At 44.1% G+C, this 24847-nt stretch overlaps 1 protein-coding gene across 2 annotated transcripts in view; it reads left to right on the top strand.

The window, feature by feature from the left end:
* The window catches only part of slc12a2 (solute carrier family 12 member 2), a 166163-nt gene that overhangs the window by 23650 nt on the left and 117666 nt on the right, over positions 1–24847 (top strand). For both annotated transcript variants that reach the window (XM_073072075.1, XM_073072065.1), the window contains exon 2: positions 17767–17886. In XM_073072075.1, the coding sequence (XP_072928176.1) occupies positions 17767–17886 (120 nt within the window). The remainder of the gene's footprint in view (positions 1–17766; positions 17887–24847) is intronic.

Raw genomic sequence — 24847 nt, 5'->3', positions numbered from 1 at the left:
TTTATTGACAATCCTGAATAATAGTTACTAGAAACCATAAGCTAAAGCAATATGAATGAAAATGTAGCCTAAGACACAATTTTATACAAGACTTTGAAAAAGCATTTTCTTACTAAGTGATGTGATCAGGCTCAAATATAGGCCTAGCATGTGAAAAATGTGCTTATTATTTCCACACAAATACTCAATTATGGGTCGAACTTGACATAAGCGCACACAGATTTCATCTTCAACTGGAATGAGGCTATTTCTATCCTTTTGATGTTAAGTGAGAAATGATCAACTTCCGCAGAGCATTCCACAGATTTACTACTCTCTGGCAAAAAAAACCTCCTTGCCTCTGTTCTAAAGAGTTACCCGTCAATTTTGAGGCTGTGCCCTCTAGTTCTGGATACCCCCACCATAGGAAGCATCCTCTCCACATCCACCCTATCTAGTCCTTTAACATTCAGTAGGTTTCGATGAGATTTCTTCTCTTCTCCCCCCCCCTCCCCCACCACCAGCATTCTTCTAAATTCTAGTGAGTACAGGCCCAAAGCTACCAATGGTTCTCATATGTTAACCCCTCCATTCCTCCCCTGGACTCTCCAATGAGAATACATCCTTTCTGTGATACGGGGCCAAAAACTGTTGACAATACTCCAAGTGTAGTCTGACTAGTGTCTTGTAAAGGCTCAGCATTATTCTTGCTTTTATATCCTATACCCTTGAAATAAATGCCAACATTGCATTTGCCCCTTTTGTCACAGATTCAACCTGTAAATTAACCTTCTGGGAGTCTTGCATGAGGACTCCTAAGTCCCTCTGCACCTCTGTTTGAACCTACCCCTCCACCTATCTTTTGTATCATCTGCAAATTGCTCCTTTGATTTTTAAAGGAAGGATATACTAGCATAGGAGAGAGTTTAGAAGAAATTCGCTAGTACTAGAATCAGGGAATTGCCCTATGAGGAACAGCTAAGGAGGGTGGGTCTGTATTCTTGCAGTTAATAGAACTAGTGATTGAAACATTAAGTAATAAAAGGCAAGCTGAGGTAAATTTTCAGACATTTCCACCAAAGGGAAAGTCTTGAAATGGGACCTACTTGTATTTTTAAAACTGTAATTTGTTAATTTTGTGTTTAGGAATTTGTTTCAGAGGGTGGTCAGCCTCCTGGGGGTTCTTTCGAGCAGTTGCAGTTACACTGGATGCCTTTAAGGAAGAGATGTATTTTGTTTTTGAAGCATTGGGGAGTCGACAACCACCATACAGTTGAGACTTATGGCAGATTGGCCACGATTTTTGAATTGTGTGTTGGCCTTATGGGCAGGAAAACTACTCGCTCTTTCTTGTGCTCTTGAGTTGAGGTGCAAATTGCCAGTGGTCCAATGAAGAAGTGAAATAGTTGAGTGGGGCTAAATGATTTATTTCATGCACCTCTAGAACATTGACACCTCAGATACTTTCTCCTCCTTGTGTATGGTGGATTTGTAATTGTCATAGTATTACATTAATTGACCAGCTTGAGTGAGCACTTTGAGTCCAGCCGTGGGATATGTGAAATTAATTTGCAAGTACTTGGAGTGTATATAGGAAGTTTATTGTTCTAGTTCGAGTTCTTCCTGGTACACACTTACTTTTTTTTCCCCTTGTCCTTTAACTTTCTTTAAACAGTTCTTCCCCTGCTGCTAAACAAGTTTTGCTTCTCTTGCCTATGCCCTTTATTTATTTTCCTAATCCAATATTTTCCATGCATTAAAATGGTGCAGTTTCCCTCCCAAGCTTCTGTAGCATTCGAAGTTACTACCAGATCTTATCAGTACTGTACTATGGTTACTGTCAAATATTTCTTGAACTCGACAGTGACTTCTACAGCAGCTTAATATGTAAATTTGCTCTGTTGACAATTTTTTAAACTTGCACAAAGATATACAGAGCTTTTAAGTGTTCAGCCCCCAGCCCTTTGCTCACATGAATGAGTATTACAACCGGGGATTTTGATTAATTTAACTGGGATTTTTAAATTTGTAGATCACATGCTCTTCTCTTCCCTTGGCCCCCCCCCCCACTCCCCACAGTACAGCCCAAAATGTTTCTGTTTTTTGGGCTCTACTGTGAGGGGAGGGAATGAGCATATGATTCTCAAATAAAAATTCGCAGTTAAATTGTTCAAAATCCCTGGGCCTAATACCTGGGTGAACAAGGGGTTGGGGTCTGGATACTTCTATAAGGCACTGAAAAATATTTAAAGGAAGTTCCATGAGTGATCATATTCTAATAAAATTATACAAGGTATCAACTGAAGACAACTGAATTTTGTAATGTTAAGCTTTGACTAAATTCACGTGTGACGAGATGTCACGTGTCAGTTGCAGGCTTCGAATCATCCTTTTCCTGCATGTACTTCTTGCAACAAAAGCCTACTATTTCTTATCTCTTTTTAGCTCATCTTTTTATTCCTGAGACAAACTGGTCTCCTCACTCCCTTCCTGTGTGGGATCTGTCAGCACAGCAGAAGGTTGATCCTGGAAATCAGACCCAGAATGGGACAAGCTTGTGTTCCTGACAAGGCATCATTGGTTATTCTAGGTTGTGTTTGGCATTTAGTGATAGGAGTTAAGGTTAACTTGTCACTGTACCCCTGAGCTCAAACAGCCTAGAAGGTTTTTTTAAAATGCCGGTCACAATTACGAATAAGCTTTTTATTTCAGATTTTCTTAATTAATTGCATCTAATTTCCCCAGATAGTATACTGTAGTTGGATCATTACACTAATCCTGCAATATCATTAGTCTACTCTATCTTTTATATTTCATGTATTTGTAAAATTAGTGGATTACTGTGTTCCGATGTGTGTAGTTGGATTTACTTTGTATCTTCAAGTTTTTGTTTTAAATGAGGTTTGTGCTGAATACCAGATTCCTGGTTTCCTTTAGACTAGACGTGTCCATAATAAGCGACTTCTAACTTCATAGTCTTCTCCAGCAATATCTGTGGTCTATCAACGTTGGAGAAAACCCTCTCACTTGAAACTTTCTCTGCCTGGTTTCTACCCCGACCGCCGCTTTCTGTTTCCAGTACAAGTTCCTTATTATCTGCACATTCTCCCATCCCAGATCGTACTCGTTCAGCACCTCTGTTACTTTCTCATGTCTTACTTTATCAAAAGCCCCTTTCATAGTCAATGAAGCATAAGTAGATGGTCGTTCGTGCTTCAATGCATCTCTCCATGATGTATCTCATCGCAGATTTTCCTCCCCTTGTTCCTGAGCCTTTACGAAAACAAAACTGCGTTTCTCCAATTTCATCGCTGATTGTACCTTTCATTCTGCTGAACACTATTTTCAACAGTGGCTTGACGCAGTGAGAAATCATACTTATCATCCTGTGTTTGTTACATTTTATCATCCTTGGCTTTTTTGGTAAGGCGATAAAAACCGATTTGAGAAAGTCCTCCAGAAGATTTCTGCTGTTTAATATTGGCTAAAAGGTTCGTTTTTCCCTTCGGACCAAGTGATTTCAGAATTTCAGTGGAAATCTTAATTTTCACTGGCCGCCTTTCTAACTTTCAGACTCCCAAGTCGCACTTTCCATCTCTGACATCAATATTTTAGGTTGATTAGTCATTTGATTTAATTCTGGTAAATCCTCAATCCTGCTATGTTCAAATAATTCCAAGATGTGGTCAACCTATCTGTCCATGATCTCTTGTTTTTCATAGCATGGGTTACCACTACTGTCCTTGATACATCCAGTTGATGGCATGGTCCTCTTTAATTTTGTCATATCCTTTTTGTCATATCCTCTATAATCATAACTTCGTTCATGCTGCTCAATTTCTTTGCGTGGTTCATTCATCCAGTTCTCTTTTGCTTCTTTGCATTTTCCTTTGAATCAAGTGGTGTAGGGCTTTGTACTGTTCATTATCGCGATGTTCTACCTTTCTTCTTCAGTTAACTTTCTTAACTCATCGGTGAACCTAGGGTTATGTCTTTTGCTCTTTTTCCAAAAACTCACTTTTCCACAACTTCTATCGCTGTTGTTTTGAACTCTTCCCAGATGTTCTCCACAGCCATGTTGCTACCCTCGTCATCTAAGACTGAAAATCTATTCTCTGTTTTGACCAAATATTCAATCTTTTTTGCTTCATCCGTAATGAGTAAATCAAAGTCTATCTTATTTGATGGTTTGGCCTTTCTCATCTATTTTAAACGCACACTCATGTCCAATAACACAGGGTTGTGATCTATATAACAGTCAGCACCAGGGTACGTTTTCACCTGCTTCGCTCCATTCCTGAACCAATTGGGTACTAAAATATAGTCAATTTGGTTTTTTACTGAACCATCAGGACTGATCCACGTGTACAGTCTCTTTTGGTAGACTGTACCAGGGTTCGCAATCATTAGTTTTAGTTTTTGCAAATTCAGCCGGTCTTTCTCCGTGATGGTTTCTTTCCCTAAGCCCGAAGGGTTCTACAATCAAAACTTTTCTTGCGCTGCCAATTTTGTCATTAAAATCACCAAGAATCACAGTTACTTTGTTTTTAGTCTTTTTTTCATTAGCTTTTCAACTTCTCCGTAGACCATATTGACTTCATCATCGTAGTCAGTGGTTGGCATATAGACCTCCTATGACGTTAATGTCAAATGGTTTAGCCAAGATTTTAATCATCACTCTTTCGTTAATGGATACACCTCCTTTGATAGTTTTCGCTGTTTCCTTGTCTACCAAAATTCCAACTCCGTGCTTACGTTCATTTCCTCCTGAATGGATCAGTTGGTATCCATCATCCCTTTTGAGCCATCCCCCTCTGTCCATCTCCTTTCACATAGTCCAAGTATGTTTACCTTCAGTCCTTTCATTTCCATAACCACATTTTCTAGTTTACCTTGTGTAAGAAGAGATCTAATATTCCACATAGCTATCCTGACATGAGGTTTTCACTTGATGACGACCCTCATAGCCTCATTCCTACCGTTGCCGGACGAGACTCCGATACTGTTATTCGTGGCTCTGTTAACGTGGTTGTTTTGATCTTTATTGAGACTGACCTATTGGGAAATGATGTACGTGACAGGTTACCGCAGTGGTTTGCCTTTGCCTTCTGCCGGGTGAGTTTAAAGAGATCACCACCTCTTTTCTTGGTAGACCTTCTGCTTGCAAGCAACCATTGTCTTCGAAGTTCGTAGCTCTTCTGCCTTTCCCACCAGTCTCCTGGTGGGTCCGCCATTGGCCTTCGCTCGTAACCCTGAGCAAGGAACCCTTACCAGGTGCTACCAGTCGGGTCAGCTGGACCTGGAGCAATTCGCAAGGGAAGGGTCGACCATACCCTTAGGCCAACTTAAGGCCCTACTACACAGGTTTACTTCATACAAATACAAAAAATAAAAAAAAAATAATTAAAAATTACAATGACAGCAAATAAAACTTGATTAACAAGGATGATGTGGGAGGATACCCAAGCTTCAAAACACCGCGCCAGCTCTTCTAGGTCAGCCCGGTGAACACTCAAGTCCAAGATGGTGCTGTCCCACTCCTCTTTGGAGGTCCGGACACTGGAGAGGCTGCTTCCCAGCCCAGAGGGAGCCAAAGCTTGGCCCTGGCTACACAGAGACACCTGCTCACTATACATCCCGTACAATGTAATACAGGTAGTCCCTGAGTTACGAACGTCCGACTTACGGACAACTCGTACTTAAGAACGAGGAAGGAGAACGCCATCTGCCATTTTAAATCAGATCGCGACGCCGTCTTCCATTTTAAGTTGTTGCCGTTGACACTGTTGAGTGTATAACTTCGTATTTGGCTTAAATTTTTCTTAGCAAGATTCACCCTGCCCCCCCCCCCCCCCAATCATTCCAGTCAGCTGGTGGTGTGGTGAGATCAGTGCCAGGCTCGAGAATAGAGGTTCCCGAGTTCGATCTAGTAGCAGACCACTCCCGTGCCGGATTGATGTTGATCCAGTGACTCCCGTACCATCCGTGCCGGGTTGATGTCGAGCTTGCAACTCGACCTTGTAAAAAAAAACGGCCATCTCCAATTTAAATACCCACGCGAAATATTGTGGAGGATCAAATACCCAAACTCAGCACAGCCCCCACTTGTCCCATTTAACCTGTCTCAGTGCTGTGGACTTTAGGACCTAGGGAATTCGGTACGGTGGTCCTCAGGACCCAGCAGACCTTGGGAGCCGGCAGAGGTCGGGACCCACCGCCCGCAGTGCTTCTGTTCCGTTGATGGGAAGCGATCGTGATTGAAAATAAAGTGGAAATAATAAAGCGTTTGGAAGGAGTTGAAACATCATCGGTAACTGGAAAAGCGTTAGGCTATAGTCGGTCAACGATTGGAACAATTTTAAAGGATAAAGTGAGAATAATGGATTATGTGAGAAAGGCCCTGCCCTGATGAAAGCTACAATTATTATTAAGCAATGCAGTGGTTTAATTATTGGGATACATACATATTTTAATTATTGGGATACATACGTATTTTAAAAATTTAAGCTACTTGAACTTTTGCAGTTGGTATATATTTAAAAAAAAAAAATACATGCTGCAGAAATTGCTAAGCAAAGGCAAGCCAAAGCTTTGGAGAAATGTACCCCTACAGTAGGAATACAGCAACAGGAGAATTGGAGAAAATAGAACAAGGAAAAAAAAAGGCTCTGATCACAAAACCTATTCTTCAGGGTTGCTTCTAGCACCATAAACATTATAGAAGAGTTGAAAATATGTCCTGTTAAGATATGTGTAGAATTCTATGTTAAGTTTAAAGCACTTGCTGGAGTTTGAGGACCTTCTACTAATGAATTTGAATTTATTTAAATTTTGTATCCATCCCACATTGTGAGGGAGTAAAAATCTTTGGATTATGACTCTGTCACAATGTATAGACCTGTTAATTTATAAGTCAATCAGCGTGTATGAGGGAGCTGCCCTGTAGCCTGTTGGTCCTGGCTTTAATGCTGCGGTACAGTTTGCCAGATGGAAGCAGCTGAAACAGTTTATGGTTGGGGTGCCTGGTGTTCCCGATGATCTTTCAGGCCGCCTTTATGCACCTACCAAGGTTAATGCAGATCCCGTAGAAGGCAGTGATAAAGCCAGTCAAGTGCTCTCAATGGTGCTCCTGTAGAAGGTCCTGTAGAATGGATCTTTTCAAAAGTGTTTTGGTTACTTCCCTTCAAATCATCATAGTTTTGGAATGACGTCTATGTCAGTGCTCAATAAGTGCCCTTTTAATTTCATGGCTCATATCCTGTTACGTACATCTTAATAGAGTAAGTTTCTAATTTTTTCTTTGTATTCTGGGGATTGGATGACCTATTTCTAGACTTTAATTATGTTGTGTAATAAGCTTTTTATATGTAGGTGTGTAGAAGCAACCTGTTTGCCCTGCTGTTTCATCTCACTGGATAATTGTTCTAGCTGATTAGTTTGCTCATTTGTTGAACTTTGCTTGTCTAGTTTGTTTTATTGACAATGAATTCATTGAGAAATGCCTTTTTAATACCGTAGATTCCGGACTACAGAGCGCACCTGATTTTAAGCCGCTGGCTCTAATTTTAGAAATAAAATCATTTTTTTAATTGTACAGGCCGCATCGGATTTTAGGCCGCACCGGATTTTCGGCCGCAGGTGTCCCACGTTGTAATATGAGATATTTACACAGAAAGATATTACACGTGAGGATTTTTTTAACTTTTAATTAAATCCATATGGTAACAAAAACAAATACATATTGCAAATGCTTTTTTTCGAACCGTGCCCGTACGCGGCTACTTTTAAATATACGTTGCGTATACTTCTTTACTGAACAACATTCCAATATCTCCTAACGACTGGTAAAAAAATATATATATTGCAGCCTACCAGGAAAAGTTATTGATACCTTTAACTTAAAAGCAGAGTTCGCTCGGATCCAAAGCCGCTCGCGTAATGCGCTCCCTCCCTCCGTCCCGTTTCATCGCAAACCGGCATTTTCCCACAAGACACCGCGAAACCGGGTGTGACGTCATAGCATCCCGCGATGTAGTACAGAAAACAAATATAGTTTAAACTAAGTAGGCAGCACAATGCTTCGAGTGTTTTCCATGTTGATGAGGGTGAGTACAAATGACTGATTTACAATAATTTAATTGTGAAAGTGCGCTTGATTTATCGTACAATTTCATTGGACCTCTGTGAACTACTCATCAATTTTATTGGTCTACTGTTACGAGGCAAAATGTTTACGAGGCGGCATGAAAAAAATCATGCATTAGCCGCTTCGGATTATTGGCCGCAAAGTTCAAAGCTGTTCAAAATGTGGGAAAAAAGTAGCGGCTTAAAATCCGGAATCTACGGTAATATCGCTTATTCACAAAGTTCAACAGCCTTGTTTGCCTCAGTCGCATTTGATTTCAAAATTAATTTTGATATAATTTGTCATTTGGAATGTTACCAGAATGGTTTAAATATTCTTCGGTAAATTATAAGTTGAATGAACTCCAGCAGGTTAAATAGCAACTGTGGAGGTAAAGGAATCTGCCAATGTTTCAGGTCAAGACTGGGAGGAGGAAAGATGGCCAGTATATAGAAGTGTGGGGAGGGGTGAAACTGGAATTGGTAAGTGGTAGGGGAAACCAGATGAGGGGGATGAATGGTGGGCAGATGTACAGTCGGCCCTCCTTATCCGCGGGAGATTGGAGAAGCATTAGGCTACAGTCGGTTAATGACCAGAACAATTTTAAAGGATAAAGTGAGAATGATGGAGCATGTGAAGGCCCTGCCCTGATGAAAGCTACAATTATTACTAAGCAATGCAGTGGTTTAATTATTGAAATAGGTATGTTTCTTAAGTGTTTTATATGCATAGAAAGGTAAAATATGTACTATATACTAAAACAAACATTTGACAAACTGATGCTAAATAATATGGGATGTACCTGTTCTGACTTAGAGAACTTCTGGATTTTTTTCGATTCCCGATCCGTGGTAACCTATGCACATCCTCCCATATACTTTAAATCTCCTCTAGATTACTTATAATACCTAATACAATGTAAATGCTATGCAAATAGTTGTTATACTGTATTGTTTAGGGAATAATGACAAGGGGAAAAAAAGTCTACATGCTCAAACAACAAGTGCTGGAGAGTGAACTTCCGGGTTTTCCGATCCGTGGTTGGTTGAATCTGCGCATGCGGAACCCGCGGATAAGGAGGGCTGACTGTTGTGTGTGATGGAAAAGATGAACAAAAGGAGAGAGAACTTAGGAAGTCTGGTGGCAGTGGGTTACCAGAAATGAGAAAATTCACTGTTCATATCATTGCATTATAGGCTACCCAAATAGAATGTGAGGTGTTCCAGCTTGCATTTGGTGTTGCCATGGCAGTGGAGATGGCAGAGGACAGACAAGTTGGTGTGGTGAGAATGGGAAGAGGAGTTGAAATGACATGCAACTTGAAATATCTTTTACGCTTGTATTTGTGTTGTATTTTGTAAATAATTTCTTCACCTTGTCTCAGTGTCCATTTATGTTATGACTGGATGTGCTCATCTAGACATGATTCAAGTTTAAAATTTTACTTTTCAAGACTTTATTGCTAGAAAAGATTCCAGTTTTGTTTTTGCTTTCTTTATGGCCATATTAATCTGTGGTGTGAATTTTAGCGAAGGGTGTATTTAATTTTGATCATTTTTGATTTTGATCTGTGATCTTTGCAATTTCATCTTAGTGTATTATTGTCAGGAAGCTGAGTGTCTAACACTTCATTTTGTGCCTGACAGTTAAAATTCCATAAAGTTAGAAACTGGGCTCTGTTTTCAATGCACCACTTGTATTGTGTTTCTACTACCAACAAACCCTTCCTCCCATTTCAAATCACCTATTTAAACTAATATACACAACATAGGATTTCTGAGCTTTTCTTTTTGTCTATATTTCCTTGTAGTTTTGTGCCATACTGTTTTTAAGTATGCTTGTAATCTAAATCCTTGCATTGCTTACATAATAAGAATTGATCGTTTGTAATTCTCCTCACTTTCATCAGACTACTTGACAGTTGTGCACAGTCATTCTATTTATCTTGAATATGCTGCTCATGATAGTGGAAGCTACATTTTTATAACTTAGCACATAACACTGGTACAAAGTTTATACTCTGATAACTAAATCAAATGTAAATTGTTCTGTAAATTGCAATAGAATACATTTTCTAAGTTGCCTCTGATTTTTGTTATGCAGCTAGTAGTTTAACATTCATTTGTAGCAATTTTAAATAAACTGCAATCATAAAGCAACTTGCTTCAATGAACCATGCACAAGTCCAAGTTGTGTAATTATATTGTAATTTTACCTTAATGCTCTTTAATGGCCGCTGTTAAATGCCAGTTGGTTAATGATTCTGAAATTGAGACTTGTGCTTGGTCACTTGTGTTGCATTACAAAGACTTGACTATTATCTGGAGAGAGGTCACTCTGCATATTGCAAGTGACCATTTAACTTGACAAAATGGGGAAATAAAAACCTTGTGTTTTAGGATTAAACGCTCAGTTGGTTAGAACAGTTATAGTATTTGTTGCAACTAGTTTCAATTGAAGGTCCTGGATTATGATGGACAATTTGGACAAGCTGCTGGAGACTAGATTGAGACATAGAAGATTTTGAGGGTCTTATCAAAATTGTGATAGAGAGGATGCTTTCTTTTGTGAGACAATGTAGAACTAAGACATAACCCATTTAAGACAGATGAAGTGGAGTTTTGAGAGTTGAAGTTTTCGATATCTTTTTAAAAGGCTAATGGATGCAGAGTCTTTAGGTAAGTTTTTAAGGCAAAGTTAGTGATAAATAGCATTGGCATAAACTTGACTCTTCTCGTAAACAAATTCTATGTGCGGTGGGCCAGTACTTACTGAGTTCAAAATCGGTTATTTTCCAGTTTTATCTCATGACTTTATCCTTGAAGGGTTTCACCATGTGAATAGTTTTAATTTCCTCTTCATACCAACTACCCACTGCAATCTCCATGTTGGTGAGCTCTGAACTATTCACTCGTATTACTTGAACGACATTTTAAAAAAAAAATTCCACAGCCTAGTTTTGTTCAGTGAACTTTTATATTCTATGGTGTAGCAGTCTAAGTGGAACTCTTAATTCATTTCCTTGCAACTCTAATCAGATAACAGTAGGCAAAAAGTGCTTATTGTCTTTGTAACAATGGACAATATTTTGTAACTTCCTGTAAGCCAGTTGTTCATGATACAATAGCCTGGTATTATACACTGGAGATTATTGTACTCCCCCTGTAGAATGTTTTCTAAGCTGCACATTTGTCTATTGTGCACTATTTAAATGGCACCCACATGCACCAGGAGTGGACAGTGGTCTCCTTGTGCTAAATTTGAAATCACGCGCATCTAAAACATTGTACAGTGTGGAAAGAAAATGTGTGTTTAGCGTTGGGATTATTTTCTGTTCTAGTTATTGAATGATCATTTTCAGTTGTTTACCAGTTCATTCAACAATCTTGCTTGTTGTAGCTAACTGTAATTCATTTAGTTCCAACTAAACTTAGCTAAATGTAATTCATGTGTCACTGCTACTTGTTTGGATATATTCTAATATATTTCCTATATTTGTTTTAATACAAATTTGATATATATTTAGTGAATTTTTTCTTTAGTTCTCATTGTTTGCATTTTGCTCTTGACCTTGTTTGATGCTGATCCACGAAGCCATTGCAGTGTTAACTAAGAATATACGTACCTATGTAGCGATGTGCTACGCGCAGCGCTGAAATTACGACACGGAGTCGGTAAACTGCAACCACGGAATAAGTTTATTTCACAAACACAGTCTTGCTTAAAAGCCTGTCTCCCCCCACTCGAAACTTGGAGAGGCACGTAACTGAAACTCCCTGAGGCTATGTATCTTTGTCTCTGGCTCTGGCTAATTGTCAGCCGGTTCGAGTGTGCTAGTAATTGGGTCGCCACATAACCCCCCCCCAGAACCGGCGGTATACCCCCCAATGTCCACAGTCTGGGCCGGGCCCTGTTTGGGAGGTCGGCCTCTGCGCCGCGGTGCCGGAAACTCGACCGGTTGCGCCAAGTCCACGTGGGCCGGTTTGAGTCGGTCCACCGTGAAAACCTCCTCTCTCCCCCCAACGTCCAGCACGAGCGTGGACCCGTCGTTTCTGATCACCGTAAACGGCCCCTCGTAGGGCTGTTGCAGCGGTGGCCGATGCCCGCCCCGGCGTACAAACACAAACTTACAGTTCTGCAGATCTTTGGGTACGCAGGTCGGGTGCTGCCCATGCTGCGAAGTGGGTATGGGGGCCAGGGCACCGAGTCTCTCGCGTAGTCTGCCCAGGACCGCTGCGGGTTCTTCCTCTCGCCCCCTTGGGGCTGGTATGAACTCCCCAGGAACGACCAGGGGCGCGCCGTACACCAACTCGGCCGACGAAGCGTGCAGATCATCTTTGGGCGCCGTGCGGACGCCGAGCAGGACCCAGGGAAGCTCGTCCGCCCAGTTAGCTCCTCGCAGGCGGGCCATGAGAGCCGACTTCAGGTGGCGGTGGAAACGCTCCACCAGTCCGTTCGACTGTGGGTGGTAGGCAGTGGTGTGGTGCAGCTGAGTCCCCAACAGGTTGGCCATCGCTGACCAGAGGCTGGAGGTGAACTGGGCGCCTCTGTCGGAGGTAATGTGGGCCGGGACACCAAAGCGGGACACCCAGGTGGCGATCAGCGCCCGGGCGCAAGATTCGGAGGTGGTGTCGGCGAGCGGGACCGCCTCTGGCCATCTTGTGAACCTGTCCACGATAGTCAGGAGGTGCCGCGCCCCGCGTGACACAGGCAGGGGGCCCACAATATCCACATGAATGTGGTCGAAACGCCGGTGGGTGGGGTGGAACTGCTGCGGCGGGGCCTTGGTGTGTCGCTGCACCTTGGCCGTCTGGCAGTGCAGGCACGTTCTGGCCCAGTCACGGACCTGCTTGCGGAGTCCGTGCCAAACGAACCTGCTGGAGACCATCCGGACGGTAGTGCGGATGGAGGGGTGGGCCAAGTTATGAATGGAGTCGAACACGCGTCGTCGCCAAGGTGCCGGGACGACGGGACGGGGCTGGCCGGTGGCGACGTCACAGAGTAGGGGCCTCTCACCTGGGCCTACGGGGAGGACCTGGAGCTGCAAACCGGAGACTGCGGTCCGGTAACTCGGGATCTCCTCATCTGCCAGCTGTGCCTCTGCCAGCGCCTCAAAGTCTACCCCTTGGGAAAGGGCGTGAATGTTAGGACGAGAGAGCGCATCCGCCACGACATTGTCCTTACCCGAGACGTGCCGGACGTCCGCCGTGTATTCAGAGATGTAGGACAGATGGCGCTGCTGGCGGGACGACCAGGGATCGGACACCTTTGTGAATGTAAAGGTAAGCGGTTTGTGATCCGTGAACGCGGTGAAGGGCCTACCTTCTAAGAAGTACCTGAAATGCCGGATTGCCAGGTATAGCGCCAACAGCTCCCGGTCGAAAGCACTGTACTTGAGCTCGGGTGGCCGCAGGTGTTTGCTGAAAAACGCCAGGGGTTGCCAGCGGCCCGCGATGAGCTGCTCCAGTACCCCACCGACTGCCGTGTTAGAGGCGTCCACCGTGAGGGCGGTAGGGACGTCCATTCTGGGGTGCACTAGCATCGTGGCATTCGCCAAGGCATCCTTCGTTTGAATGAAAGCGGCGGCGGACACCTCGTCCCAGGTAATGTCCTTGCCCGGACCGGACAGCAAGGTGAACAGGGGGCGCATGATCCGGGCAGCTGAAGGGAGGAAGCGGTGGTAGAAATTGACCATACCTACGAATTCCTGCAGGCCTTTGACCGTGGTGGGTCGGGGGAAATGACGGACCGCATCCACCTTAGCGGGCAGAGGGGTTGCCCCGTCTTTAGTAATCCTGTGGCCCAGGAAGTCAATGGTGTCGAGCCCGAACTGGCATTTGGCCAGGTTGATCGTTAGACCGTAGTCACTCAGCCGGGCAAAGAGCTGTCGGAGGTGGGACAGATGCTCCCGACGACTGCTGCTGGCTATGAGGATGTCGTCCAAATAGATGAATGCGAAGTCCAGGTCGCGTCCCACCGCGTCCATCAACCGCTGGAACGTCTGTGCGGCATTCTTCAGGCCGAACGGCATGCGGAGGAACTCGAAAAGGCCGAACGGGGTGATGAGAGCCGTTTTGGGGATGTCGTCTGGATGCATCGGGATTTGATGGTATCCGCGGATTAGGTCCACCTTGGAGAAGATCTGCGCGCCGTGCAGGTTGGCTGCAAAGTCCTGAATGTGCGGCACAGGGTAGCGGTCAGGTGTGGTAGCCTCGTTCAGCCTGCGGTAGTCGCCGCACGGTCTCCAGCCCCCTGTCGCCTTGGGCACCATGTGCAGGGGAGAGGCCCATGGGCTGTCAGACCGCCGTATGATCCCCAATTCCTCCATCCGTGTAAACTCCTCCTTCGCCAGTCGGAGCTTGTCCGGGGGAAGCCGCCGAGCGCGGGCATGGAGGGGTGGTCCCTGGGTCAGGATGTGGTGCTGTACACCGTGTCGGGGCATGGCTGCCGTGAACTGTGGTGCCAGAACCGATGGGAAATCCGCCAGGACCCTGGTGAAGTCGTTGCCGGACAGCGTGATGGAGCCGAGGTGAGGGGCCGGCAACTGGGCTGCACCCAGGGGGAATGTCTGAAAGGTCTCGGCGTGAACCAGTCTCTTCCTGGGCAGGTCGACCAGTAGGCTGTGAGCCCGCAAGAAATCCGCACCCAGAAGCGGTTGGGCTACGGCGGCCAGTGTGAAGTCCCACGTAAACTTGCTGGAATCGAGCCGTAGCTGCACCGGACGGGTGCCATAAGTCCTTATTGTGCTGCCGTTCGCGGCCCGCAGGGGGGGACCCGGCGCCCTGCTGCGGGTGTCGTAACTCGTCGGAGGTAAGACGCTGATCTCGGCACCAGTGTCGACCAAAAACCGGCGTCCCGACTGTTTGTCCCAGACATACAGGAGGCTATCCCGAAGGCCAGCCGTCGTAGCCATCAGCGACGGCTGGCCCTGGCGTTTCCCGTGGAATTGGCAGGGCGGGCGACAGCGGCGGGCATCTGCGCCCCACCGCTGGTGGTAGAAACACCAGTGTTCGTTGGGCTCCACAACCCGGCCTCTGGGTTTAGCGGGCTCTGCGGCCGGGCCTGGACTGGTTTGCTGCTGGGAGCGTGGCCGGGTGATCTGTGCGATGGGCGCCCCACTCACCTTCTTGGCGTTCCACAGCGCGTCCGCCCGGGCTGCCACCTTCCGGGGGTCGCTGAAATCCGCGTCGGACAGCAGCAGGCGTATGTCCTCGGGCAGCTGCTCCAGGAATGCCTGCTCAAACATGAGGCAGGGCGTGTGTCCGTCGGCCAGAGACAACATCTCATTCATCAAAGCCGATGGAGGCCTGTCTCCCAAGCCATCCAGGTGCAGTAAGCGGGCAGCTCGCTCACGGCGGGAGAGCCCGAAAGTCCTTATGAGCAGGGCTTTGAATTCCGTGTACTTGCCGTCTGCCGGGGGAGACTGTACGAACTCTGCGACCTGGGCCGCTGTGTCCTGGTCGAGGGAGCTCACCACGTAGTAGTAACGGGTGTCCTCTGAGGTTATTTGCCGAACATGGAATTGGGCTTCTGCTTGCTGAAACCATAGGTGAGGTTGTAGCGTCCAGAAGCTTGGCAGCTTCAAGGAAACCGCGTTAACAAACGCAGCGTCTGCCATCTCCGGTCCAAAAAAAACGGTTGGACCGTCGGGGTCACCAATGTAGCGATGTGCTACGCGCAGCGCTGAAATTACGACACGGAGTCGGTAAACTGCAACCACGGAATAAGTTTATTTCACAAACACAGTCTTGCTTAAAAGCCTGTCTCCCCCCACTCGAAACTTGGAGAGGCACGTAACTGAAACTCCCTGAGGCTATGTATCTTTGTCTCTGGCTCTGGCTAATTGTCAGCCGGTTCGAGTGTGCTAGTAATTGGGTCGCCACACCTACATCCATGTCCTTGCAAACTGGGACCAAGTCTCCTCTAACCGCTTTTTATATCCTCAGAATTGTTATTCAAACTGTTCTTTTTTTTTAAAAAAAACACACCTTAACGCTTTAATCAATAGGTGATCAGTACTAGCTATCCTTAAAATGAAGCTGGATATATTGTATAACATAACATGGATTGAAAGCTCCAAAGAATATTTAAATGATTTTCAACAATGTCTCCTTTAAAGTGTGCACACACATCTTTTGCTACTAGCACACAAAGAAATTTAAACTGCACACAAAAGATTGTCCCCCTCTACCACATTGACATGTTAAGTATATTTCACTATCTTACACAATCACTTTTCCTTTTCCAGTTTCTGATGCAGACGGTGTTAACAGCATGGAGTTTGTGATGATTTGTCTGCAGATTTTAGAACCGGCTTATTTATACTGTTTTTATGGAAGAAATTATTCAGTGCGCACATGTTGTTGTCACTGGGCAAAAAAATTGCACAGCACAAAATTTTTGCGCACACTGGTCATTACAGATTAGAGGGAACACTGATTTTTCAACATTATTTATTTGACTTGATGAATCACTTCAAAGTCTTTACTGATTCCGCAAAGGGTTGGATATCTTAAAAAAAAATCAAGTAGCATGTTTTGGTTTCTTGTGAAGATATTGATCTTTTCAAAAAAAAAACCATGTTCAGCCATCCAGATGTACATGGAGTAAAGTTTGTTCTTTTGAAGTGAATTGTCACTGATCACCTTTTGTCTTTTATATGACAGAATGAACTACATATAAAACTTCTGAAACATTTTGCATAGATACATTAAAGATTGGCTTCCTGGGAACTTTTATCACTGTCAAAGATGTTAAGAATTGAGTGGTTTAAAGCACTTCAATTTTAAATATTCTAAATTAAAAATAAAAGAATAAAAGTAAAACAGCTATATATTTTAATCAATTTTTCTTGTAATTTGCAGGTTTGAAACTATTGAAATTGTTGCAGTCCACTCGTTTGCAACAAACTTAACTCCCATTTGTCGTGTCTGTTGCACACCAATGTTTATTTCAAGGTCTCCAGCATGCATGTATGCTTGGCCTTAAAACATTGGCGGCTAAAAGTACAAACTAAGGACTTCTGCCGCCCTTTGTTTTGTAAAACCATTTGTCCTAGCTGGATGAAAACAATATGTGGCTAAGATTTAGAGTAGTAATTTTCTTGTATAGTGTGCATTTTACTCTTAAATAGAGGCAGCTACTTTGAAAATGAGGCAAGTTTTTTTGGAGGGAGTGCATCTTGCTGAGTGATGCTGCATATTTTTTATATGGTTATGGGCATGCAAACAAACGAGCAATGAATAGCCGAAGATCAAACTGCCAGTCTGTTAATCTTCTTGCAATTACACATTTTGAAACTATCAAACCTTTATGACCACAGACATCATAAAAGCTGTCCTTATCAAAATTTGCTATCAATGTTAGTTATCTTCACATTGTAAAGTATGATAACTGCTTGCTTTGTACACAATTTAACTTTGGTGTCACAGGCATGAATAAATGTAATTAACTATGAAATTGATAGATATTAACAATTTCCTCTTGCTGTCAGAATGTATTCCTTTCTCCTAAAGTTTAATAAAGCAACAGCCATTAATAACGTGGGGTATTTTTAATTTCTTGAAAAATACTGTGCAGGGTACTGGATTGCATTCTTACTGGAATGTATTATGAACTGTGGATTGGTGGTACTAAGATCAAAACCTTTTCTTGCCATTCAGGAGCCTTTTGAAGATGGTTTTGTAAATGGAGAAGAAAGCAGTCCAGCTGAAGATGCTGTATCAAAACATGTTCCTGACAGTAAAGGTGTTGTAAAGTTTGGCTGGATTAAAGGTGTGCTGGTGAGTAACCACTAATTCTTTTCAATGAGCACCAAATGCCTGCTGCTAAATATTGGGATGCATCAACTGTTCTAACCCCATTACTCATTGACCTTGCCAAGTCTCGAGTACTTTAGATTCCAGTAAATGTCTGGTTATGGATTCAGTTTTGTGGGGATGCCCACACCAGTTTGCAAAAAAAAACTAATTCCTTGTTCTTGTAACTACTGATTATGTGTTTTGAAGATGTACTGTTTATGATAATTAAAAATTAACCTTTGCACCAATAGTTTTAATAGATGTTAACTGCCAGGGTGAAACTACATTGTGTGAACTTGAGTAAAACAGAAAGAGAGAAGCTTTCTGTTCAAAAATAAACTTAATTCTCTGTAATTCTACATGTGACTTATTTATTTTAACTATACCCCATGTAGCTTGCACAGAAGGTCTGGAATGTAAGCCATTTAAGTCCATGCATCTGTAAAAACCAAGGAATTGTTAGCATGTAAGGAAAACGAGGGGTGTAAACAATTTTTGTTTTGGTGAGGTACGGGGTCAGGAATTGGAGTATTGTTGGCTATATGGAGTGCTTGTGATGGGGTAAACAACAGTATAATAGTTTCAAGGAATGCTGTGTTGAGGATTTGAGTCAGCAGTGATTTAAAGGCATTTTGGATGATGGATGATAGGGGAGTGGAGTATTGAAATTAAGGGCAGGATTATAGGAGTGTAGGTTGAAATAGCAAATTAAAGATTTAAAAAATCCTTTTGAGGTGGTTCTTGCTGTGGTATTGCCACATTGACTGCTGCTATAAGATTTTGAAAAATTGAATTTAATCTGCAAATGCTCAGGTTTCTGTTGCATCTCGAAGACTTATGGTTAGCAGGTTAATTTGGGGGGGGAGTGAGGACAGGAGTTTATAGGACAAAGGGGGTTAATGAAGGATGGGTGTAATTGAGTGGTGGTGGTTTGGCATGGCCTTTGGAAGAGCCTGTTTGCATGCAGTGTGACTCTAACTCTAATCTGTACTTAATAAAAGAAATTCCATTTGACTGAATGTGGCGTTTTCATTATAAGTGTGGATAAGAAAAAAATCAATTAAATTAATTATTGTATATCTACGTGATACACAACCCAGTACATATGCCAGGGCAGTACGGTATGGAGAGCAAGCTGTTGCCCATGTAGCCCCTCCCCCACCCCCATGCAGCTGACAAATCCAAAGGAATGGCAGAACCGATACAATTTTGCACCATTGGTATCACGGGAGATGATTGTCAATGTTGAACTCAACGTATTGACTTGCCTGAGGGTCTCTAGCTCTGGGATTTCTCCTCTGGATTTATTCCTAGAGCCTTTCCCATGAGTGGGAGTAGCTGCAAAGCAGCGGAGGTTTGAGATCAGTTTTCCTTCTAAATGAGCTGCAGCCATGGCTGACAAGCCCCATCTGTCCGAAGCGACTCGTTTTAAGTTCCAGCCACCAGCCTTTGGTTGTCAGAGGCTAGTTGAGGTGCAAGTCTTCGAAGCATTTAATAGATTGTTGGAGCTCATCCCCACTAGCTTCAATGGCTATAAGAACCTTAATTAAACCATGAATGTCATGAATACCATGAATGTTCTGCATAAATATTTGACATTCACTCAGGTTTGTGGATCATTGAGTTCTCTTTTGGGGGAAGTATGACCTGTACAAAAATTATCTTTTTAATGCCTAAACTCTAGGGGGAACCAATATGCTTATTGGCAGATTTGTTAGAGCTGTTGGGGAAGATTTACCTTAATTGGTAAATTTGGATAGGATGGGATGAGAACTGGAGTGAAAGGGCAGAGGATGGGGCATTTGGTATACAAGGTAGATGCATCATGTATTGAGACTTTTAGGAAGTCTTGAAGTCGAATCCGAATAAAACTCAGGAGACCAGCTGCTTATTGTCACCACAGTTTATTGTGCACCCTCCTGCAGGAGTTTGAGACCCAGTTGTTAAAGGGAAGTCACGTAAGTACTGCCACCATCTGACAGGTGGTCTCTCTGGTTACAGCCGTGTATTTATACATAGTAAGTCCCATACATTATTGTTGCAAGATGTTATTTGAACTGGTGCGCCCACCAAGTCTGTTGGTGCAAAACTTAGTTACAGAGAAGAGAGTCTGCTAAAGCAAGGTTTAACTACAGATGGATGTACTGTCCAGTCCTTACCAGTTATTCCCCTTTGCTAGGCACTGACTTAATTACAGATGGATATTCATTCCTGTCCTTATCAGTGAGTCTTCCTTCCCCTCCCCCCCCCCCCCCACCACGAGGGTACAATGTACAATTTATCAAATTCTCAATGTCTTTCTGCAAATTAAGAGAGAATTGGTATAAGCCTTTTTTGTAGTTAACTGCTGAAGACAGAGTTTACTTTAGTTCAAAACTTCCTGTTCAGTCCCAATTATTCTTTTAGCCAAAGGTTACCTAGGTTCAAAATGATCTTTTTATCCTCACTTCCTCATTCCCTCCTTTTTATCGTTTCATGAAAAATCTCAGGGCCCAAAGGTTACAATTGGATCCCACGGCTGAAGCAGCTAGCCACCAGTGGCCACAAGCATTGCAATACAAGAATGACAGCAATTACAATAAGTACAATACTTCCATAATGTTGTAGTAGTATACCACCGATATCCCTGAAGAAGCTCCCAAATGGCCACCATTTTGTCCCACTGCCAAACCCATGCAACCTCTGTCCTAGGTTATGAATCTTTTGTATTTCCTGGGTTATATGCTCAGAATGGGACAATATGTTACTAGATTCATCGGGTATGTAGGTACAGCATTCTTTCCCTGTAATGGCGCATGTTCCTCCTTTTTCTGCCAGACTAAAATCAGGGGTCATCAGGTTCTGTAGGACTGTGTGCTGGATTGCAGTCATTTCAGTGGATATTTCTGTTACTTGAGCCTGTGTTTCTGTCAGGGCCCCTGCAGTATTGTTGGCCAACTTCTCAAGTGCTGTAGCCAAATTGATCATCTCTTGTGAATTCCTGGCTACTCGATAGGAGGAAAAAGTAATCATCCAAAATCGCTCAGTCTCAATTATTTCTCTCCGCTGCCTGTTCCAATGGGGGTGATCCTGCTTCTGGGCCACGACTCTCAGATGGGGTACTAAATATGCTAGATAACAACAACTGGTCCACCCTTTGCTGGAACTTTGCAGATCCCATCTGCTGGCAGTTTCCCTTGGGAATCATACATGGGCCCAATTTCCACATACCCAGTGGGTGCCATTTACCGGCCAGGGAGGATCTGCAGTGGTATAGGTGGTACAGCTGTTATTTCCCAGAAAAAATGCATCTTCCCCTCCCTGGAAGTTATACCAGGTGGCATTTACTACTCCGCTGCTGGGTACCTATAGGTATGGCCAGAATGCATGTCTCCCAGTATACGAGGTTCCGTTTGCTGGGGTCCTGAGATACCATCCCTCAAAACACTGACAGCCACAGTCATGTCTGACTACACTGCAGTTCCTCACCTGACTTCCCCGGGTGTTATTTGAGAAAGCCCAGGCTGAGAGTTCCTCACTCTGGTTGAGCGAGATTACTGACATTGGAATCATAGTCTTACCATGCTGCGGAATTTTGGCGCAAATCCAGCAGGCCCCTAGTTCTACCTGTTTGGCATTGGTATGACAGAGTCAGAAAGGTGTTGACATGTGGCCCCTGGATGCTGGGATGAGCCCTCTCAAAGGCATAAGCACAAACACCACCATCAACCAATACATTTTCCTTTAGTCCGAGAGAGTCCTTCTGCTCAGTTCTTTCAGTAACATGTTTACAGTCTGTTCGATGTATCCACCAAGATTGCGCCTTCAGTTTCACAGCCGTGGGAGTGGTCAGTAACACCTGATATGATCCTCTCCACCGAGGTCCGAGGTTCCCTGGATTCCAGTTCTTGGTCAGGACAAAATCCCCAGGTTCTAGGGTGGGATAGTCACTCCTCTCTGCGGGGTAGTTCTCTTCCTTGTAAGCCTGTTGTACCTGCGAATGTAATGCTTGGAGAATTTTGGTTAGTTGGCATATATATTTCCCCATCTCTTCCCCTAGGGTATGCATGTCCAATTTTTTTCTGGTAGATTTTCTGGGAGCAGTGGTACACAAGATCTTGGTCCCCAGGATGTCCTCATGGGCCGTCCATAAATGATTTCAGCTGGTGACAATCCTGTTTTCCCCTGTGGGGTAACCCTCATGTGGAATAGGGCTAATGGTAGGACCTTCAACCAAGTGAGTCTAGTCTCCGCTGTTAGTTTGGCCAGTTTACTCTTCAGAGTGCCATTGGCTCTTTCCACTATGTCAGCGGCCCGTGGGTGGTGTACACAGTGGAATTGTTGCTAGTTCATTTACATACCCCTTCATGTACTTTTGCCACAAAGTGTGGGCCATTGTCAGAGTTCAGCATCTTTGGCAGGCTGTACCTGGGAATTATTTCCCGTAATAGTACCTTCACAACAGTCATAGCAGTATTATTGGTAGTTGGAATAGCTTCAATTCATCCACTAAACACATCTATAATAACTAACCAGTATCTATAGCAATGTACTCCAGGCAATTCAATAAAATACTCTTGTAGACATGAAAAAGGTTCACCTGGCAAGGGAGTCGTACCCAGTGTGCAGGGTACAGGTTACTAACCATTCCCTCCTTTTCTGGGTGTGTACAATTATGTATGTAATCAACCAATATTGGTAAAAACTGTGTAGGAACACAAACCTGTCCTGCTGGGGTGGTCCAAATGCCTAGGTCGGGGTCTTTCTGGCACCCCATCTGCGACCACAGTTTGCGCTCCTCCTCAGAGGCATCTTCCTGAAAATACGTACCTCCCTCCATGTCTGGCAAACCTGTACTGCTTAAGTCATGGAGGGTTGCTTGACGGGAACCCAAGGGGACTACAACTACTGAGGATTGTGCCGCACTTTCCACTAAAGCATTGTCTTTAGTGACCTGGTCGGACATGCGGATATGGGCTGCACATTTAATAATAGCCAAAGCTCCAGGTAGCTGTAGAGCGGTAAGTAAGTTGTTTACAAAGGTGGCATTACTAATGGGGTGACCAGAGGAGGTCAGGAATCCCCAATGCTCCCAGAGAGCCCCGTAGTTATGTGCAACTCCAAATGCGTAACAGGAGTCTGTGTAAATGTTCGCACTTTTGTCTGTTGCTAGGATACAGGCACGAGTCAGAGCAAACAGCTCAGCTTCTGAGCTGAGACAGCTGCTTCAAAAGAGGCCTGCTCAATTACTTCACTGTCACTATCGCATAGCCAGAACGTCGTTTTCCTGCTGGATCTACAAAAGAGCTTCCATCCTCATAAAACGCTGCCTCAGGCTTGAGGGTGTATTGCGGAATGGATGGGAGAGTCTGTCCTTCTTTCACAGTGATCCGGAAAATTGGTGCGGCTGACTGCATGGCCTGAAATTGCCCAGAGATGGGGTACAACGTCAATATACTAAAAGAGCATCTTACCAGATGTCCTGTCTTCACCTCAGACTCCTTCCAGTATCGGAGCTGGCCCGCGGCCAAGTCTTGCCAGTCTCCCTTGGTGCTGGAGTCTTGTTTCGTCAGGGTGTAGGCAAGGAACCCTAGGCTCTTTGGCTTGAACCCAGGGCAAACCTAACGGTGATATGGGGATCCACCAGTCCTGTCTATCGCCAAAGGAAATCCGGAACTTCGGCCAGTAATGCACTGCCCTCTTCCTTTAACCTCTCCAATCACCGTGACTAGGAGCTTCTGTCCCTTGAAGGGTGCATAATGTTGGCTTTCCTCAAAGGTGCTCCCTGTAGGGTCATAGCAAAGGGTTTCATGGGGGTCGACCACTGGCAGAGGGGGTTCAAACGAAGTGGTGTCCAGATTAACTGCCCACCACTGGGGGGGGTCGGAAACTGGGGAAGCTGTCGGCTGTTCACTAGTCCCAGGGTGATGCCCTTGTCTGTGCATAGAATCTTGACTTCCAACGGACAAAGCAAGTCTTTCCCTACTAGATTACACCCGACTGGTGGTGACTGTAAATGAAACCTCACACTGGTTCCTCTGGAATTCCACCTGCAGTGGCTGGGTATATGAATGCAGTTGGCCCTCCTTATCCGCGAGGGATTGGTTCCGGGACTCCTCGCGGATACCAAAAAACGCGGATTTTTAAGTCCCTTATTCAACCTTTCTCAATAAGTTGGACCTTAGGACCCAGTGGAACCCCAGACCTTATTTAACCTGTCTCAGTGCGGAGGACATTAGGACTCGGCGGCAGAGCTCTGAATCCGCAATGTTTCTGTTCACGAAAATAATTACAATCACGACTGAAAATAAAGTGGAAATAATAAAACGATCAGAAAAAGTGAAAAGCCATTGGTCATTGGGAAAAGTGTTAGGCTACAGCTGGTCAACGATCAGAACAATTTTAAAGGATAAAGTGAGAAAGGCCCTGCAATTATTACTAAGCAACGCAGTGGTTTAATTATTGGGTTTGGGTTTTTGATCCTCAACATCAACCAGGCATGGATGGAGAGCGCGCGGGAGCGATCTGTCACTGGATCGCCTGGCACTGAAACATACGTTCTTAAGTGTTTTATATGCATAGAAAGGTAAAATATATACGAAGACAAACATTTGATCAGCTGACGCTAAGTAATACCGGATATACCTGTTCCGACTTAGTAAGAGAACTTCTGATTTTTTTTCGATCCCGATCCAAGGTAACCTACGCACATCCTCCTGTATATTTTAAATCATCTCTATATTACCTATAATGATGTAAAATAGTTGTTATACTGCATTGTTTAGAGAATAATGACAAGAAGAATAGTCTGTACATGCTTGAAGAGCAGTTCCGAGTTTTCTCAATTCGCGGTTGGTTGAATTCGCGCATGTGGAACTCGCGGATAAGGAGGGCTGACTGTACGTACATTCCATGCCTTCAAACCCAGACAGAGTGATTGTCTCACTCTCGCACTCTCTCTCTT

The sequence above is a fragment of the Hemitrygon akajei genome, chromosome 2 (assembly GCF_048418815.1).
Source record: "Hemitrygon akajei chromosome 2, sHemAka1.3, whole genome shotgun sequence".
Lineage (NCBI taxonomy): Eukaryota > Metazoa > Chordata > Chondrichthyes > Myliobatiformes > Dasyatidae > Hemitrygon > Hemitrygon akajei.
This window is presented reverse-complemented; position numbering and strand designations above follow the sequence as displayed.